Source organism: Fringilla coelebs (assembly GCF_963513975.1).
Source record: "Fringilla coelebs genome assembly, chromosome: 15".
In the NCBI taxonomy this organism is placed as follows: domain Eukaryota; kingdom Metazoa; phylum Chordata; class Aves; order Passeriformes; family Fringillidae; genus Fringilla; species Fringilla coelebs.
Window position 1 is genome coordinate 18,206,522 of NC_140041.1, and position 18,534 is coordinate 18,225,055.

At 54.3% G+C, this 18,534-nt stretch overlaps 1 protein-coding gene across 3 annotated transcripts in view; it reads left to right on the plus strand.

Moving 5' to 3' along the window:
* ARHGAP26 (Rho GTPase activating protein 26) overlaps window positions 1-18,534 on the plus strand; it is a 100,542-nt gene that overhangs the window by 49,908 nt on the left and 32,100 nt on the right. For all 3 annotated transcript variants that reach the window (XM_084215872.1, XM_084215873.1, XM_084215874.1), the window contains exons 13-17: window positions 3,647-3,712; window positions 4,412-4,486; window positions 8,573-8,660; window positions 9,730-9,788; window positions 10,528-10,633. In XM_084215872.1, the coding sequence (XP_084071998.1) occupies window positions 3,647-3,712; window positions 4,412-4,486; window positions 8,573-8,660; window positions 9,730-9,788; window positions 10,528-10,633 (394 nt within the window). The remainder of the gene's footprint in view (window positions 1-3,646; window positions 3,713-4,411; window positions 4,487-8,572; window positions 8,661-9,729; window positions 9,789-10,527; window positions 10,634-18,534) is intronic.

The window sequence follows — 18,534 nt, forward strand, 5'->3', positions numbered from 1 at the left end:
TGTGTCCTTGTGTGTCCTTGTGTGTCCTCCCTGGTGCTGGGAGCAGGCTGGGACCCTGGCTGAAGGTGCCTCTGCACCCTCTGCTTGGGCTGGGGCTGCTCTGGGCAGTGACTGCTTCAGCCCCACTCAGTCCCTGTTCCAGGCTCTGCCTGCCTGCCCAGGCACTCTGCAGTGGATTCAGCAGCGGGCTGGCTGCCAGCAGCCCCGATCCAGGATCCTGCTGTAGGGACCTGCAGCGAGTGGGGGATGGAGTGAGTCTGAATGCAGTTCACCCTCCACACCTCTGCTTCCTGCCTGCACTTCTGGCAGCCTGGGGGTGCCTCCCAGTGCTCTGCTGGCACTTTCAGGACGCTGTAGTTTTGCAGAGCTTCTGGGTTTTCTGTGCTGCTGTGTGGCCAGATGGCCGTGGGCCTGTGGGTGATTTATCTTGGTGTGCTGTGGAGGGGGAGGAGGGGCAGAGGGGCTGGGTGCTGTCACTGACCCATGAGAGCCAGGGGAATTTAGATGCTCTAGTTTGCTCACCAGAAGGACTTGCCCTGCTCCATGGAAACAAATCCTCCAGGCCATTTGTGCTTATTGCTTGGAACAGCACAAAATTCCTCCTTTCCCTTCCTTCCCACCATTTCATTCTCCATCTTCCACGTCCACTCCTGAATTCCTTTGGCTGCCCTGTCTGCTGTGTCCTTGTCTGGGTGCTCTGGCCCTTCCCAGCAATCACAGTCATGGAATCACAGAATATTTTGGGTTGGAAGGGCTTTACAGCTCCTCTCTTCCCCGCCCTGCCATGGGCAGGGACACCTTCCACCCTCCCAGGCTGCTCCCAGCCCTGTCCAGCCTGGCCTTGGACAATTCCAGGGATCCAGGGGCAGCCCCAGCTCCTCTGGGCACCCTGTGCCAGGGCCTTACACCCTCATTGTAAAAAACTTCTATTCTCTAACCTAATCTGACCCTCAATCTTCCTTTCCCAATCTTGGCAGCTCACTGGTAGTTAGAGCCCTGAAAACTCATTTCTGGTAAGACTTGAAAGCTCATTCTTCTGGTCTCTGCTTCATGATTCCCCCCCTCCTCTGTGGTTCTTATTTCCAAAATGTCTTTGAAAGAATTCAAGCCAGAGGTGGTTGCATGGCCCAGTGTGGTGGGGAGCAGAGGAGCTGCTTTGACCTTGCCCTGCCCTGCCACACAGCTGGAGCCAGGCTGACAGAGCTGATTCAGCCCCCTGCCCCCTGCCCCCTTCCCTTTACACTGATGTGTCACATAGTGTAAAGGGAGGGAATTAATGGATTTAATGGAAATAATCTGCCAGGCAAAAATAGAATGGGATGAGAGCAATTGAGTGACCCTTGGAATGTGAAAGTCAGATGAGCGTGGGGGTGTGTGGGCAGCAGCTGCTGTCCAGGTGTGTGTGTCACCTGTGCTGATGGGAAATGCTCCTGGATGGGTCCCAGCCTGGGCAGGGCAGCTCCTGCTGCTGGAGGAAGTGCCTGCACACGTGTGGTGGCGTGGAGCTGAGCCTCAAACCTGCCCTGAGCGGGGAGAGCCACGAGGGAGGCTCTTCCACTTGGCCTCAGCCAGGCAGGGACAGTTCAGATTGGCAGGCAGGGAGAATTTCTTCTCTGGAGGGGCTGTCCAGCCTTGGCACATCTGCCCAGGGCAGGGGGGGTCCCCGTTCCTGGAGGGGTTTCACAGCCATGTGGATCTTGGGGACAGAGGTTAGTGGTGGCCTTGGCAGTGCTGGAGGAAGGGTTGGACTTGATGACCTTGGAGGGCTTTTCAAACCCAGATGATTCCATGGATCTGTGATCTGCACAGCAGCAGATCCAAATCTGCCTTTGATCTGGACCATTGCTGAACTGAATCATTTGGTAAATGGCTGAGATAAAGAGCAGATGCTCTGAGAGAGGGCAAATCAAGCTTTTACAATGCTCATTAGAAGTTTAGTTTAAGGATGAATAAAGGCACTTTGGAAATTTAATCAGATATTATTTCTGGATATAACTACTGCAAATAAATCCCCGACCTTTCCTGATCCAGAGCTTGACAGGGAGTGGAGGAGCTTGTTCATCTGCTCAGGGGGATTATGCCAGGTCACTTCATCCAGAGGCGCTGCTGGGTCTCCTCCTGCTCCTGCTCCTGCTGCAGGGAGGTGGGATCCCAGCCCTGCCTGGCCCTGGGGCGCTGGGCCCTGCAGGGTTCTGGAATCATGGAATGGGTTGGGCTGGAAAGGACCTTAAAGCTGATCCAGTTCCACCCCTGCTGTGGGCAGGGACCTCGTCCACTATCCCAGGCTGCTCCCAGCCCTGTCCAGCCTGGCCTTGGGGGCCCCAACAGGCAAGGGGCTAAGGGAAAACTGCTGGTCTGGGGCATGGGTTGGCACCTCAGGTGGGTGGCAGAGATCCTGGGGCAGTGCTCCAAACTGTCAGCACCCACAGGGATGCCCATGGGGCAGGGTCACACCGTGCCAAGCCAAGGCTGATCAGACCTGCTGGGCTGGGTTTGCTGCAGCAGGAGAGTTTCCACAGCATGGTTTTGAGCTTCTCAGGTTCCCCTGTGTTTGTCAGGGGCCTGGGAATGGCAGCTGTGCCCTGCTGATGGTGGCACGTTGGGTTTGTGCTGCATCCATGCCGGGAGCCCCGGGGGTGCCCAGCAAAGGGCCCTGCAGCTTCTGCATTGTCCTCACGTCCTGTGGCACAGGCATCCTGCAGCTCGTGTGCTTGTGTTGGCTCAGCACTGCAGCCCGCTTGCCCAGAAAAACAGAATGGAGCTGTTTTCCTTTGCACTGCTGTGGGTCCTTGTGCCACTCATCAGACAAAGCCCAGCCCGGCAGAGGACTCACAGCAAGGGCTTGGGAAGGGGCTGGGAGCTGGCAGCTGCCCCGGGGCAGGAGAGCAGGGGAGTGCAAGGGAGGGAAGCTGCACGTGCCTTGCAGAGGGCACTGCCAGCCTGGGCTCCGCTCCCTGCCCGCCCTGCACGAGCTGTGTCTCTCCCATCACTGCATTCCTGGGGTCTGCAGCCTTTGCCCACCCTTCCCTGAGGGGCTCCTGCCCCGTGGAAGGTTTTCCAAACCTTTCCCTAGGGAGGAACTCATTTTCCATAACAAATAGCTGGCTGTGGGCAGTGTTTTCCAGGCAGTGGTTGGGGTCCCTGTATTAGTAATTCTTTGAACTTAGAAGTGAAAACCTGTGTTGGCACAGGTGAATTGAGTTGTACATCCCATTCACTCTTGTGTTTTAGCTCTCATTCTTGGGCAGAAGCAAGACAACTCATGTGCCATTTTCAGGGATTTGTCCTGTCCAAATGTCCAATTTCATTTCTTTCCAAGCAGCCCGTTGTCAACTTTCCAGACAAATTTGGGTTATCTCACCTTGATCCTAAATTAATTATGTTCATCTGCAGTGGTAGATGCCTGGCAGAGCCCAGGGCTTGGTTCAGAGGGATGTGGAGGCTGGAATGCTGATCAGTGTCTGTGTTTGCCCGGGTTACAGCTGGTACAAACTGCTGTACTTGTGTTTTTCTGCCCTCATTTATCTCCTCCTGCTCTGGGCAGTGGTGCATTGCTGGGGTGGCAGGGATTCAGGAGGAGCCTGGTGCTCCCTGTGAGGGCCTGCCTTGCCAGCTGTTCACCCTGCTCTCTGCCCTTCCCCTGCAGCTGCTCAGCTGGACAGCATCGGCTTCAGCATCATCAAGAAGTGCATCCACGCTGTGGAAACAAGAGGTAGGGCAGCCTCGGGCTGGGCTTGCTCTGGGGCAGCTGCTGGCAGTGGAACAGTTGCTTTCCTGCCCTTTTCATGGACAGAATGATTCATGGGCCCTGCGACCCACATCAGATGAGCCCCTGACGTGCTGGGGCCCATGAGAGAAGCGTTTGCCCCACGGCTGGGCCAGCAGGGACTCACAGGCATGGGGCAGAGTTAGCAAATGACACCCTGGGACAGGACTGAAGGGGGGTGTCCACTTCAGCATCCTTCCTGCAGGAATGCTGCCAAGCACGTCCTCTCATGTGGGAGTCTGTCCCCAAAACCTCTTGTGAGGCTCCTTGCACACAGGGGGGGTTGTCCCAGCCCTGCAGGGGGAGGTCAGGTGCAAAAGGCTCAGACCTCAACCTGAAGAACTTGACACAGTAAAATGTTCCCAGATTGTCCTGGTTAAGTGCAGATCCTGCATGGGGCTGCCATGGCTGTGGGAAGGAGGAAAAGTGTTCTTAGTCTTTGTTCCTGAGCTGACTGGGGGTACCACTTCTAATGAAAGCATACGTGAAAACCTTGATATCAGCCCCGAATTTCACCATCTTGTATGGCTTTGTATTTGATAGGTGAGAAGGTGTCATTGGCTTTGCTATTTGAGAAGCCAAAGAAGTGAAAGTAATCTCAGCAGCTCTTGTGCCCTTGTGCTAACAAGTCCCTTGTTTTCCCAGGGATCAATGAGCAGGGGCTCTACCGGATCGTGGGGGTGAACTCCAGGGTGCAGAAGCTGCTGAGCATATTGATGGGTGAGTGGCTGGAATTTTGGAAAAGGCGAGTGGACTGTGCTGCTCTGAAGCCTTGCCAAGCAGGAGCAGAGGCTCCTGTCAGGGTCCCTGATGGTGGTGACTGTGCCCTTAGGACCATGTGCTGCTCGAGGCCGGGAGGTCCTGGGCACCGTGGGCAGCTCTGAAGGTAGGACTCGTGTAGGACTGGCTCCACCAGGTCCTGCTGCAGTCACTGGTGTCCTGCTCACACATGCTCTGAGTTCTGGCAGCCTTCCCAAATGCAAACCAAAATCTTCAAAGAAATAGCTGAAAGCTTTGGCTTTTCATCTCCTACCTGCCCCCTTGTTCCCAGCACCCTTTGAAATGATTTTCTCTGGATGTTGCATGCTGCCTGTGGCTGTTCTTGCTTTCCCCACGGACTTTCTTGTCCCTGTTTATCTCAATCTTGCCCAGAGTTTTCCAGCATGTGTTTCCCTCGTGACTGAGGCATTGGACCCTGCAGTTCTGGATGCTCCAAGCTGCTGGCTCCTGGCACAGCAGAAGTTTGCTCTGGCTGTGGGGACAGAACCATTTCAGCCCTGACCTCATGGGCAGCATTTCCATCCCACAGCTGCAGCCCTGGACCAGTCTGTCCATCTGTCCAGACATGCCTGAGACACAACAGTGGAAGAGAGAACAGAGCTGGGCTGGAGCAGGGCAGCTTCCTTGGCCAGTCCTGTGTGATGCTGCTCAGACTTGGCAAAGCCACGGATGAAATAGCTGTAGGAATAGGGAAACAAATGCTTGCTAATTTGTTAGTGCCCTATGGAATGTGTTTGTTACTCCTTGGGGAAAATGCGTGGCATTTCTGGTCATCTTCCTTCCTTTCACTTACTGTCTTTCCTTTGCTACATTATTTCCTTTTCCTTGTCCTCACAAAACTCCAGTGCTCCTTTCTCTGCATATTTTTTTCTTGCAGGTTTTCATCTGTTGTGTTTCAACATCTTTTCCTTCTCCTTTTCCAATTCCCCCTTCTTTTGCCACCATTAAGGTGTTCAGTGAGCAAAGCCCATGGTGGCTGTTACACTGTCAGTGTTAACCTGTGGAATATAGATAATCCAGGTGACTGGAGTGGAAGGGCACAGCTCCAAATCCGGGTGCAGGGAACCTCTTTGCTCTTGTGGCATTTGGAAAGTTCACTGCAGTCACGAGACAGGTGACTGGTGCTGTTATTAGAGGAGTTTGGCACAGGCTGGGGTTGTGAAGGTGCCCTGCAGGCCCAGGGCTGTGGGGAGCCAGCACTGTCCTGTGGCACACAGGGTGGCCTTGGGGACAGCACCAGTCCAGGAGCACTGCTGATAGAAACAGGCTGGCTTGGTGCCCCGGGGCAGGTCCTGGCAGGTCCACAGGCAGGCCCTCGGGTGATGCTCATCACCACATCCCACAGGTGGCAGGGCCACAGACCCCCTTCTCCTGTCACAGAGGTGTCAGTGCTGGTGTCAGTGCTGGTGTCAGTCCCCAGGCTGTGACAGATGGCAGAGCTGGCCTGGGTGGTGAGCTCTGCAGAGCTGGGAGGGATTCAGTTTTGGACAGCATCCAGCATCCATTATCTCCTCAGCCACTGAAGCCACTCAGCTGTCACCCCTGTGTCTCATAAGGAGGTGATAAATGGCTGGTGCTTTTCCTTTGTCCTGGTCTGTCCTCCTTGGTTGGTGGTGCTGGAAGCCCTGCTGGGGGTGAGCCAGGGCTGCAGTGGGACCCCTTTTGGGAATCCCCCCCGGTGTCCATGCTTGGGGCGCTTTGAAACCCACGACTCCGTAATTCCTCCAAATTGTGGGGGATTAAATCTCCATCACCCCCGGTGTTTGGGCTGTGTGTGGAGTCAGTGTCACAGGAAACGTGTCCCTTGTCAAACCCCATCTGTTCTCCCTGCCCTCGGGCTCCTCGTGAATGGAGGAGCCAAGCTGTGCTCCCACTGTCAGGTTTCCCTTATATTTAGAAATGAATGTGGGCAGCCTTACTGCTTCACATACAGCTGAAATGGCAAAAAGATCGAGTTTCCCTGAGCTGCTGTCAGGGGCACTGCTGGGAAGGGCTTGGGCAGGGTGTCCTGCAGGAGGGCACTGCTGGGGCAGGGCAGCCCCAGCCCCAGGGTTGGGTTTGGGATCTTGTCGGGGTCTGGACTGGGGTGATGGGGTGGGGGGATGCTCCCAGGGCTGGTGGGGGGCACATCATCTCCCCAGCATTCACTGGTACCGTGTGCCATCAAAATGAGGACAAAACCCAACATAAAACCAAACTTTCATCAGCGGGAGCTCCCATGAGAGGGTTTATTGTGGCACTGTGGGGCCCCAGCAGGTCTGAACTCTGCAGAAGGTGAGTTACAGCATCTGCTCTTGCTCCTTGGCCACGTGGGCCGTGAGGGCTGGGAGTGGGGCTCCTTGCAGCCCCTCACTGTGGGATGTGTCATCCCTGAGGCTGTTTGGAAGTCTCTCCCTGACAATCACACTGGGGTGATGAGGTGCTTCCCTGGGCTGTTCCCCTCACCCTGGAGAAATTTGTGCGAGACGTCAGATCAGGGGTTGGCAGCAAAAAGCAGCTGCAGGGTTAATGCTGGCTGTGGCTGTGGGTGCTTTTCCAGCCCCTGATTCCACGTGGCCCCAGTTCCTGTGGAAGTGTGTCCTTGTGGGAGGCAGGGCTGGCATGTCACCCCTGCCTGGGGGACAGATGCTGCAGCTGCTGCAGCTTCTTGCAGACTCATAAATGTGAAGGTCAAGGGGAGCTGATTAACTGCTCTGAGCCCTTTCATGGGACCGACTGTGGAATTTCACCTTGTGTTCCATGATCCTGCCTAGAAACTGCTGGCTGAGCCTTTGCAAAGACACACACTCTGGAGCTGTTTGTTCTGCTTTGGGTGAAAAGTTTCTTGTTAAAAAAATGATGGAGCTTCTGGGGAGTTTTTTTCTTTTTTTTTTTTTTTTTCTACTATGCCAAACTTACCTTGATTTCTTATCTTAAAATTCTCTCCTTGTAAAGGCAATGCTGTAGGAAGTATCCTGGGCATTGAGTCAGGAGGATGGAGGTCATTTGTGTGATTGCTGAGACACACATGATTGTATGAATATGCATTTCTTATGTATTTACTTTTCCAAGCACCTCTCGATGTTTTTTTAAATTAAAATAAACCCTTTATCCCGAGGGAAATCTGAACTCTATTCACAGCATTCTTTTAAGTAGGTTAAAAATTGCCCAATGCTTACACGGGGCTTTAAAACTCCAAATTGCATTATTTGTGTCTGTGAAGAGGCAAAAGGCCCCTGAGCTGAGCCCGTGGGAGCAGATGGTGTCAGCGGCTGTGGCTGTGTCACCCTGGGCCTTGGGTGGGTGGCACTGGGGGGACCCACACCAGGGACCCCACAGGCCCTTCCCGGGGCTGCTGCTGGCAGCAGGATGCTGGCTGGGTCTCCAGGATGGCGTTAGCAAGGACCACTGGTGGAGCAGCATCCAGGCAGGAGAGACCAGCACAGGGCACCTCCATGCTGGGCTTGCCATGGCCCTGGCTTGGTGCTCCTGGCCCTGGCTTGGTGCTCCTGGCCCTGGCTTGGTGCTCCTGGCCTCAGTTTGGTGCTCCTGACCCCAGCTCAGAGCTGTCACCATCTGGGTCTCAGTGGTGTGCCTGAGCCCACCGCCACTGGCCTGGTGGTGGCTGTGCAGGTGACCCTGCAGGTGACCCTGCAGGTGGCTGTAATTGCCAGCCAGTTTCTGGGTGGGGAGCTGGCTGCAGGATGGCAATGCTGCCCATTGTGGGGAGGAGGGTCCCTGGTCCCTGTGTCTGTGCCTGGCTGTCACTGCTGTCCCTGAGCACCTCGGGCTGCTGTGCCCGGTGTCCTGGCATGCTCCAAGCCACACTGCCCTGTCCTTGCTCAGGATGGAGGAGTCCCTTTTCCTCCTCTTGTCCTGTGCCACTGAGTCTGGCCTGTCCTGGGGGATGAGGCCCACACCCCTGTGTCCTGAGCTGGGAATAGCAAATAAAATGGGGTGTGATGGTCTCCCCGCACTGCTGAGCTGGCACAAGCTGGAATTGTCTTCAGTTTCCTTCAGTTACTGTTTTTTTGTCTTTTTCCATAGATCCCAAGACAGCCACAGAGACAGACACAGAGATCTGTGCGGAGTGGGAGATCAAGACCATTACTAGTGCACTGAAAACATACCTGAGGTAAGGAGAAAAGCCTCACCTGGCTTCAGGAGGGGTTTGGTGCTGGTCTGGGATTTTACTGCCTGTTATTGCAGACCCTTAACAACAGCACTTTTATAGAAACAGAGCAGAAACTGCTCTTAGGGAATTTATTCTGGCTTTTCCCTGGCTTTCCAGTATGTTTGAGTAGGATCTGGGGAACCCACTCAGCTCTGACAGATGCACATATTATACAGACATGATTTTAAAAGCTCATTCTTGCATCCCCTGCCTTGATTTAAGCTTTTCCCTGAGCTTTTCCCAGTGGACTTCCACCTTCTGAGCACGTGGCAGAAGGGGAGGGCAGTGCTGTGTAAGGGCAGGGGCTGAGGAGCTTTTCCAGACCTGGTGCTGAGCTTTATTGTAGTTCTGATTTCTGTGTGTCAGGCGAGCCAGTATCATCCTGGGGATCTTCCCAACAGGACTGGGTGTTGGCAGCCAGCAGCATCTCATTATCCACAACGTGCTCCTACCTGTTGTGACCGCAGCTCCTTGCTCTCAGCGACTGTTGTGCGCTGGGTTGTGTTTGAGGGAGCACAAGAGAGAGCCTAAATCCAATTAGGGTGATAAGTGTAATTAGCCTGGTGGATCTCAGCCCAGAAAATCACAGAATCTTGCATGATTGGCAACCTTTGCTCCAGAGTCTGAACTGTTGGCTAAGCAAAGAGGAATGTGGGCAGCACCAGTGTGTCCCTCTGAAGGGATGCAGCAGTGGGAGGGGACAATGGGAATGGCGATTGGGAAAGTTTTACAGCCAGGCTTGTTTATCTTTTCAATTTATTTTCAAACTTACTTGGAAATCATGGGCTCAGCAAAGCACTGAAGCTGTGTTACTGAAGGAATGCTAAAATTAAAGATTAATTTAGTGGTGAATAAATCAAAGGTCCTTGAATAGATCATACTCCTTCTGATGGGGGAATTAATTAGAGTTGGTGTTGCTTAATTCTGCCCTTTTCAAAATGGAGCTGAGTTTATTGTAGGGGCAAAGCTTTCTCAGTGTGGATTGTGTTCCTCAGATGTGTTTTGTTCCTGTTTCCTTTTTATCTTCCAGAATGCTCCCGGGGCCCCTGATGATGTACCAGTTTCAAAGGAGCTTCATCAAAGCAGCGAGTGAGTCTGTTGGTGTTTATGGCTCCCACAGAGGAGCCTCTCTGCCAGTGGCTGCCATGCCCCCTGCCCTGCCGCCTCCCCAGCACGCTCCTGGGCTGGTCCTGCCCGCAGAGCAGGGCTGGGTTGGGGGCAGGCTGGTGCTGGGGGGTGACAGAGGAGGAGGGAGCGCGGGCGGTGCCGGGAGCGGCGCTGGCAGCTCCCGTGGCTGGACTATCGGCTGCAGTTGGATTGCACCACGGGGTTGGGGGGCTTTGAGGGGCTCCCTGCTGCTCCACACGGCTGGGCTGTGTCTCCTTCACTGCCCAGGGGAAGGGACTTTGCTGGGAGCAGGGGATTTTCTGTTGGCAGTCGTGCAGCCTGTGGATATGGGGGTGGGGATGTCAGGAGGGCCCCGTGTCCCGTGGCCGTGGCAGTGCTGGCCTCCTCCAGCAGCTCCCACGGAGCACCATGGACCCAAGCAGCCTGTGGAGCAGCAGATGCTCCAGCCTGGCCTGCACTGGGCACACTGAACATGGGAATGTGCCCAAATTCCCATCCCTGGAATCGCTTTGGTTGCAGGCAGCCCTGCCCTGCTCACCATGCTGTTCACGTGGTGTCTGCTCTCAGCTCACTGCGGTATCTGCAGTGGCTGGCTGTGGGATGGAGCAGCTCCCCGGGATGTCTGTCAGGGACAGTGTTAGGTCTCTTCCCATAACAACCCCCTAATGTGGAGATAAATTATCTTCTGTTCCCCATGCAGAACTAGAGAATCAGGAGTCCAGGGTGTCGGAGATCCACAGCCTCGTTCATCGGCTCCCGGAGAAAAACAGGCAGATGCTGCACTTGCTCATGAACCATTTGGCAAAGTATGTTTATGACTGATGTGTTTTTCTCTCCTTTTTCCATTTCCTCTGAAAGTTAATAGTGGTGGAAAAGTTTCCTTGTGTGTGTGTGGTGTTGAGTCATTTCTGGTTGGCAACGGGAAACCCGCGTGTGAGTGAACCGAGGGCTGAGAGACCGAGTGGGGTGGGAGGGAGGGAGGGATGAGGGAGGGAGGGATGAGGGACAGGAGCTGCCCAGCCAGCCCCAGCCCCATGGCAGCACCAGGAACCCATTCACTCCTGGGAACCTTGTGTTGCTTTTGATGGCCCGGACTGGGTCTGGCTCCCCAGGCTGTCCAGGAGGCAGAGCGGAGGTGAAGCTCCTCACGTGGTTTCAGAGCAAACCTGCCATTGACGGACTAAAAGTGATTTCTTTGCGCAACAAATGACTGCTCTGGGGCGTATTTTCTGCCTTTCTGCACCTTGATGAATCAATATTTTTGTGTTACCTTGAAACTTTGCGAGGGCGAAGGAATGGGATAATTTTTATTCTTTCGGTGGTAGAGCTGACCTGTAATTTCCCATCTTCTTCCTGCTCCTGCAGGTTCCCATGGAAACCTTTGATTAGTGTTTTAGAAGTGAAAGCATCATCAGGTGTTTGTGGCAGCCTCAAGGCTGCAGGGTTGGACCTGCCCTTGCTGTTTGCACCAGTGCTGCAGGAGCAGCAGGGCTGAGGCAGGACTGGGAGACCTGGGGAATGACTTAATCAGGATAACTGCTCAGGAGGAGATCTGCAAGAATCCAAGTTATCTGTTTAAAAGAAAAAATAACAGATGATACTTGAAATAGGCTTAAACACAACTCCAGATGCTTTCTTGCCTCCTGGGCTTGTGTCTGCTCCATGGGGCCCCTGGCAAGGCTGTTAGAAACCAAATGGCTGGTTTAGGTGTTGGTTTCAAACCTTCTGCATTTGCAGCCTGAACCCAAAGCCCTGTGGTTCCAGGTGCACCCATCAGCCAGATGGGATTGCCCAGAGAAGCTGTGGCTGCCCCTGGATCCCTGGAAGTGTCCAAGGCTAGGGTGGATGGGGCTTGGAGCACCCTGGGATAGTGGGAGGTGTCCCTGTCCATGGCGAGGAGTGGAACTGGGTGAGCTTTAAGGTCCCTTCCCACCCAAACTGTTCTTGGATTCTGTGATTTTTTTTTTTTTTTTTTTTGCTCAGGGAATCTGTATTTGCTTCAGTGTTTTCCATCTAAAGGAAAAACCTGGTGATGGAGTAGAGATGTGGAGTCAGGTTTACAGCGGGGCTTGTGCTGCTTTAGTGGGGAAGGAATTCAAACAAAACACACAGTGTGTGTGGTGGTGTGTGCTATTTTAGGAAGAGAAACAGCTCATAGTGTTATTTAATAGGAAAAAAATTATCTCAAAGAGCAGGAAGCTGAGGAGCGAGAGCCTGCTGAGCTCTCCAGCCCTGGTGCCATTCCTGGGGGATCCTGGGCTCTGGAGGCAGAGGCACAGCCAGCCCCAGGTGTGGGCTCACAGCATCCCTCTGAGGCTGGTCCTGCAGGAGCAGTGCCCTGATCTAGGGGCAGTGCCCTGACCCAGGAGCAGTGCCCTGACCCAGGAGTGCCCATGGGGCAGACAGGGCCGGGGTTTGTGTCCATTACTCTCCAGGAGAGCTGCTTGAGGCTGCAGTGCCACTGAGCCAGATTAAAGACAAGAATGGAGAGAAAGCTTCACATCTGCAGCAGATGTTTGGAGGGAGGGGCCGTGCTGGCCAAGGGACAGGCCTGGCTGCCCCAGGGGATGCTGCAGAAGGGTGGGACCAGCTGGATCTGCTGCTGCTGAGAGCAGGGCACCCACAGCCAGCAGGGGCAAAGCCAAGAGCCTCTGGCTGCCCCTGCCAGGCTGGGCTGCAGTGCTTGGAGGGGTTTGTCTCATCTGTTTCTGTCTGGGTTTTTTATTTTAAGTAACGTATGAATAATCAAGATTTGCATGTTTATCAGATGAGCTAAAAAAATATTTCTCACAGTCTTGCTGTGGAGATTTCTGACAGTAAAACCAGAACTAGAACTGAGTCGGTCAAGTAAAGAAAGAGCCTGTCTTGGGTGGTTTCTGACTTTTGTGTTTTTGGGGTGTACGTGCTCTGCTGCACTCATGAGGGATGTGGGGCTCCTCATGTGATGAAGCTGCAGTTTTTATTAGCAGTAGTAAAACTGGTAAGAAAGCTGAAATGTTCAAAAATAGCAATTATTAAGCCCAGTACCAGAGAGGATAAGTGCCTTGGAGGTGGTTTAGCAGTGCCCTCCCCATGTGGTGGGTCCCATGGCAGCTGGGGGCCACAGAGGAGGGAGAGGACAAATCTCAAGAACAGGCACAGACAGGGTAGAGGGTGAGGAGCCTTTTGATAGACAATTATTTCAATTTCTGCCCCTTACAAGCCCATTTGTGCTGCCTTCTGCCTCATGCCTGCATGTCCAGGCAGTTGTTCCTGGCCCAGAGAGCAGGAGCTGTCCCTATCCCTGCTCCTTTAAGCTTTCCAGCCTGAGCCAGTCTGGGGTCCTGTGATTAAACCAATTTGTTTTAATGCCAAATAAGTCAAAATGAAACGAGGTGCCTGTGGTGCTGCTGGGCTGGTGGTTGCTGTGCCAGGGGTGCTGCTGGAGTGGAGCTGGTTGCAGAAAATTGCCGTTTTTGTTAGTGGAGCTGCAATATCATCCCTGTCTCCTTCTTCTTTTGTAATGTACTTTCTCACCCAGGAGTCAATGCTGTGGAGGTGCAGAGCAGGGGGATTTCACTCTGATTATATTTCAAGCATTTAGGGAATTATTTTTCATGCATGGCCACAATTTGACACCTGAGCTTTGCTTTGTTCTTCTGGCAGCAAGTCTGGCTTCTCCAGCACAGATGGTGCCAGGCTCATACCCCTCCTGTGGGGCTTCCAGACCCTTCTGTGGGTTGGCACCGCTGCCAGTGCCCCACACAACCCCTGATCCGTGCACCCACTGCACTTGTGCCAAGGTCAGGCCCACGGAGGAGGCTGCAGCCGAGCTGAGTGTACGTGTGTTTAGCAGAATTAATTATCTCTAATCACTCCCAGCTGTGGCCTGGCCAACGCCGGCTGGTTCCCTTTGGTTTTGCTGTGGTGGTGTTTTCTAGTTTACGTGTTTTTACCGAGATGACAGCGATTGTTATCTCCTGCACAAATTGTTTGCTGTTTATCAGGGCCATGGTTTCCATGGGCTCTGCAGGGCAGCTGCTCATGAGGATCCGGCAAAACCCTCGCCGGGGCAGGGGCTGGACACGGAGCCTGGCGTGTCCTGAAGGGCTCGCTGCTCAACCAGGGACTGCTGGCAAAGGAGGAGAAGAACAAATTCCTCCAGGTCTTCTGCTAGAAATACAGCAGGGCTCGTTGTGCTTGGCCGGGGCAGCTCCGCGCCGCGCCGGGGCCGCGCTGCCCCGCGGAGCCTGCAGGAGCTGCCGCAGTGCTCACCACGCTGCCTCTGTGCCAGGCAGCTCCAGGACCCTGCAGGGCACCTGTGCAGGCCCAGGGGTGGCGGCTCCCCCAGGAATGTGCTTTTCCTTGCCTCCTTTTGCCGCTTTCCCCCGAAGGTGCAGCCGGCAAGGAGGCTGACGCCTCTTGGCACGGCAGGTCTGATTTCATCCCCGTGGCAGCTGTTTATGCTGCTGTCTGGTAACTATTCATTTGCTTGATTTATGTATTGCTTCCACTAAGTCATTCTTGTCCAGGACATTCTGGAAATTTCCACTAGCCACTAGGGCCTCTGAGATGCCCCTCTCTCATGTGCTGCTCGCCTGATTTGGCTGCCAGAAGCAGACGGGGAGCTGTCTGAGCTGGTGTGGCTGTGCCAGGCAAGTCCTCCTTGCTGCCTTTGGGAATGCCATTGTTATGCCCAGTGCCTGTTTCTGATCCTTTTGGGTCATGGCAGTGCTGGATCCAGGCAAAGCCCTGGAGTTCAAGTGACCCATAGGATCTGTGTGGTAAAGGGGAGGTGAGGTGGAAAGAGACTCCCTGTAGGCACTTGCTGCCTTGCAGGCCAGGGAGAATCCTGCCTGGAGCTTGCCTGTCCTGGGTCAGGTTCGTGCTGTGCTCTCTTACCCCTTTTCCTTTTTCCCTGGTTGGAATGAGTTGGGCTTTGAGGTCCCTTCCAACCCAACCCATTCTGTTGTTCCATGATTCTTTGATTTGAGCTCTGGAGCTGGAGGTACCAGAGCCTTGTGGGGAACAGCAGCACCTTTGGTTTCCCCTTTGCTCTCCTCTCCCTCAGGTGTTTTGGTGGAGGAGCCAGTGATGCTTCCGCAGAGGCGAGACAGCCCTGCAGGACTCCGTGCCTGCCCTTGCCAGCTCTGCCTCCTCTCACTCCTCTGCTTTTGTTTTTAATATAAGATTCTGCAGAATTACAAACCACCACAAAAAGCCCTGTAGGAGTACGCTGGGTTTTTTGGGCTTGGCTTCCTGTAATGTGTAAATTAGCTAAAGGTTTTGTTCTGCTTCTGCAAATGAACTTTTAACCCCCTCTGTCTGGATGGTCCCTGGAGCAGCTGTGTGGGTGCTGGTAGCTTTTCCTTCCATGCTTCTCTAAAAGCTCCTTATATTTCATGCAGGCTGTCCAGTTCTTAGCTGGAGGGGAATGTGCCCCAGAGCCTGCAGTCCCTTGTTAGGTTCTTTTGCACCCACATCCTGCACAAGACTCGAGACTGGAGATAGGATAATGGGGTCTTGGACTGAAGCTGGCATCACCAACCTGGCATGATGATTCAGCAGCTCATAACTAAGCACCTGCTGGGTTTGCTGGGGAGTTTCTGTGGTTGAACATCTCTGCTGAGCTCCTCCTGGATCTCCAGGAGCAGCACCAGGCATTTTGCATTTCTCAAGTGTGAATTGTTGTGGGCTTGTGTCTGAACTTGGTGTTGTTGGGTAGAGGTTGTTGATAGCACATCATTTTTTAATTGTTTATCACAGTGAAACTGAAACTGGATATGGAAAGAGATTGAATTGAGAGTGAGCAAAAGATTTCCAATAACTGATTGGAGCCTCCCTGGTGGTGTCTGCACCGTCCCCGCAGACAGAGTGGGATGGAGATGCTTCATGAGCACATCCTTTGATTGCTCTGTATGAACAGACCCAGCATGAACCAAACTCAGATAGAGATTTTAGTCAGACAGTCTTTCAGCAGAAGAAAGGAGACTGGAAATCACCATGGCCAAGATATATTTGAGCTGCAGCTTTTGCCAGGATGCTTGAGTGATCCCTGGCCTGCAGAATCACAGAAAGGTTGGGGTTGGGAGGCACATTTAAAGGCCATCTCGTTCCAGCCCATGTGTGTGGCAGGGGGCTCAGAACTGGGGGAGTGAGGGGTTTTTCCAGTCACTGGGCAACACCTTGTCCCACTGGCGAAGGCAAGAGAAGCATTTTTCCCGCTGTTCACATCCTTCATTCTGAAAGCTCCTTATTCCTGTATTTCCTTTCTTCCAACACTGTTTTCTAGGAATTCAGTATTTTGGAGGGATGAGCTCCAACCTTGCATTTGTGATGTGAATGAGCTCCAAAATACCTGTAAGGGGAAAAAAGGGTCAGCCCCCCTCTGCTGCCCTTCCTTTGGCCGCTGCACTCGTGGCAAGGTGCAGGTGTGCACCAGCACCTCCTGCACGTGGCCCTGTGACCTGGCTCTGGCCTGGAATGGTTCCCTGTGGGGATGTGGGAGCTGCACTTGCTCACCCCAGTGCTGCTGCTGCCGGGAGGCTCTCTGGGAGCCCGTTTACTTTGGCTCTTTTCCACGCAGCAGGTTGTAACTCCGGCGTGGCACTTGCCGTGCCGGCAGATCTTTCAAAGGGTTCCTTGTTAACCCAGACCTGCTGTGTCGGGCTCTCCTTGCCCTGCTGGCCAGGGGGGGTTGTTATTGCAGTGTGACAGCACCAGGGAGGGCTGGCTTTGGAGGAAAAGCTGCCTGTGCAGCAGGGCTTTGCTGGGGCTGGCACTGGGGTACAGTGGCACGGTTTGCAGCCATGGCAGTCCTATTCCAGCCCCATCCCCAGGGGTGTTTGAGCCTGAGGCCCCTTTGCTGGCTGTGTTTGTGCAGGTGGAAGCCATGGTGACATTTAACATCAGCTCTGGCCATGCCTGTGGTTTTCACCAGGGTGTCAGTGGAAATGTGCAGTGCTGCCATGCCGGGCACGGGGAATTGCCAGCCTGATGCCACTCAGCTGAGGGTTGGTGAGCAGGGCTGGGGTCGCTCTGAGATCCCCCCTCAAGCTCAGCTTGGCCAAAGCCACAGAGGATGGCTTTGGAAACCCCTCTGGCTCAGTCTGGGATGCCTGAGCCACAGCAGCGTTGAGCTCCCTGCGTGTTTCCCTGCAAGTCGCAGCACGTTTGGTATTCACGCTGATCTGGCTCACTGATACTGAACCTCACATTTGGCCTCAGTGTCTTCTCAGTGCAACATGAGCCCTTTTTTTTTTCCCTGGGAGTGAACCCAAGCATCCAGCTGTGGCCAGATCCACCCAGGAGAAAAAGCGAGTCTTGTTGGAGCAAGTCAGAGCGCCCGGAATGAGCGCAGGCACAGCTTTGGTCCCAGCTGAGCAGGGAACCCGAGAGCAGCAAGGGTTTTGCATTCAGCAAGTTTCCCCTTGTCTTCACTGGGAGGTTTTGTCATTCCCTGGTGATCTGTCCTCCTTCTGGATCCGCTGGCCTCCACGTGCATGGCTCAGGCTCGGCTCTGCTCTCTGGAGCAGTGGGGCTGGGGAGGCTGCAGAGCTGTGAGCCCACGGCTCAAGCCTGGCTGCAGACAGCAGGGTCTGTCCACGTTCCCCATGGTCCCAGTTCCCACTGTGTGCCTGAGTGAGCCCAGTTTGCTCCTGCTGCTCTGGGCTCCTCTGGCCCTTGCAGAGCTCCCTGCATCCAGAGCAGCCTGAGGAAGGCAGGCATGTCCTGGATAAGCAGGCAGGATGAAGGGATGGTGGTGCAGGGCGGGAGTGTGGCATTTCTGTGCCTGTGTGCTCTGGCTTGGGAATCACGCTATCTTTAAATTTGGAAAAACCCAATGAGATCATCATCTCCAGCCATTGCCAGCACTGCCAAGGCCACCACTAGCCCATGTGCCCAGGGGCCACATCCACATGGCTTTTGAACACAAGATGAAGCAGAGCTGGTTGTGCTCCCTGCTTCTCCATGGCTGTCTGCAGCGGCCGCTGCAGACCAGTGTCCCTGTCACCTCCTCCCACGCACATGTGCCTTTTAGGAACGATTTAGGAATGTGTGATTGATTTAGCTGCCTGGGACACCAGTGGGTGCTGCTGCAGCTGGAATTGCATCACTGGTTTCACCAGCACTGTGCTGGGTGCCAGTCACAACATTCCTGCAATAAACACCTGCTGCACTCCCAGCCATCAGACACATTCCTGAGGCTGGGAAACCCACCGAGGCTTTGAGTGAGAAGTGAGTGACCCCCGGGAGCTGCAGGGCTGCCATCTCTGGGGACAGGCTCCAGCAGCCCCTTGGAGAAGGGGGAGGCTGAGTGGTGCCCACCCAGCCCCCCTGTGCCCATCAGCCACAGCCCAATTAAACCCAGTAATGTGCAGGGATGAGTTAATTGTACCCAGGAGCATTTCCCAGAACTCAACAGATTGTATCCTACAAATGCCCCCAGCTGTGTGTGCTCAGGCTGCTGTGTCTGTCTGTCTGTCCGTTCCTGGTGAGGTCCAGGTTAACGGGCTGGGAGTGGGGGCTGCCAGGGCAGGGCTCCCAGCTGTGTGTGCTGGACAAAGCCCAGCCCTGCTGAGCCTCCCCAGGCAGGGGCTGTGCTGCCCCAGAGACAGAGGGGAGCTGTGGAAGGGCCTGGAGCACAAGGCTGATGAGGAGCAGCTGAGGGAGCTGGGAAGGGGCACAGCCTGGACAAAAGGAGGCTCAGGGGGGACCTTGTGGCTCT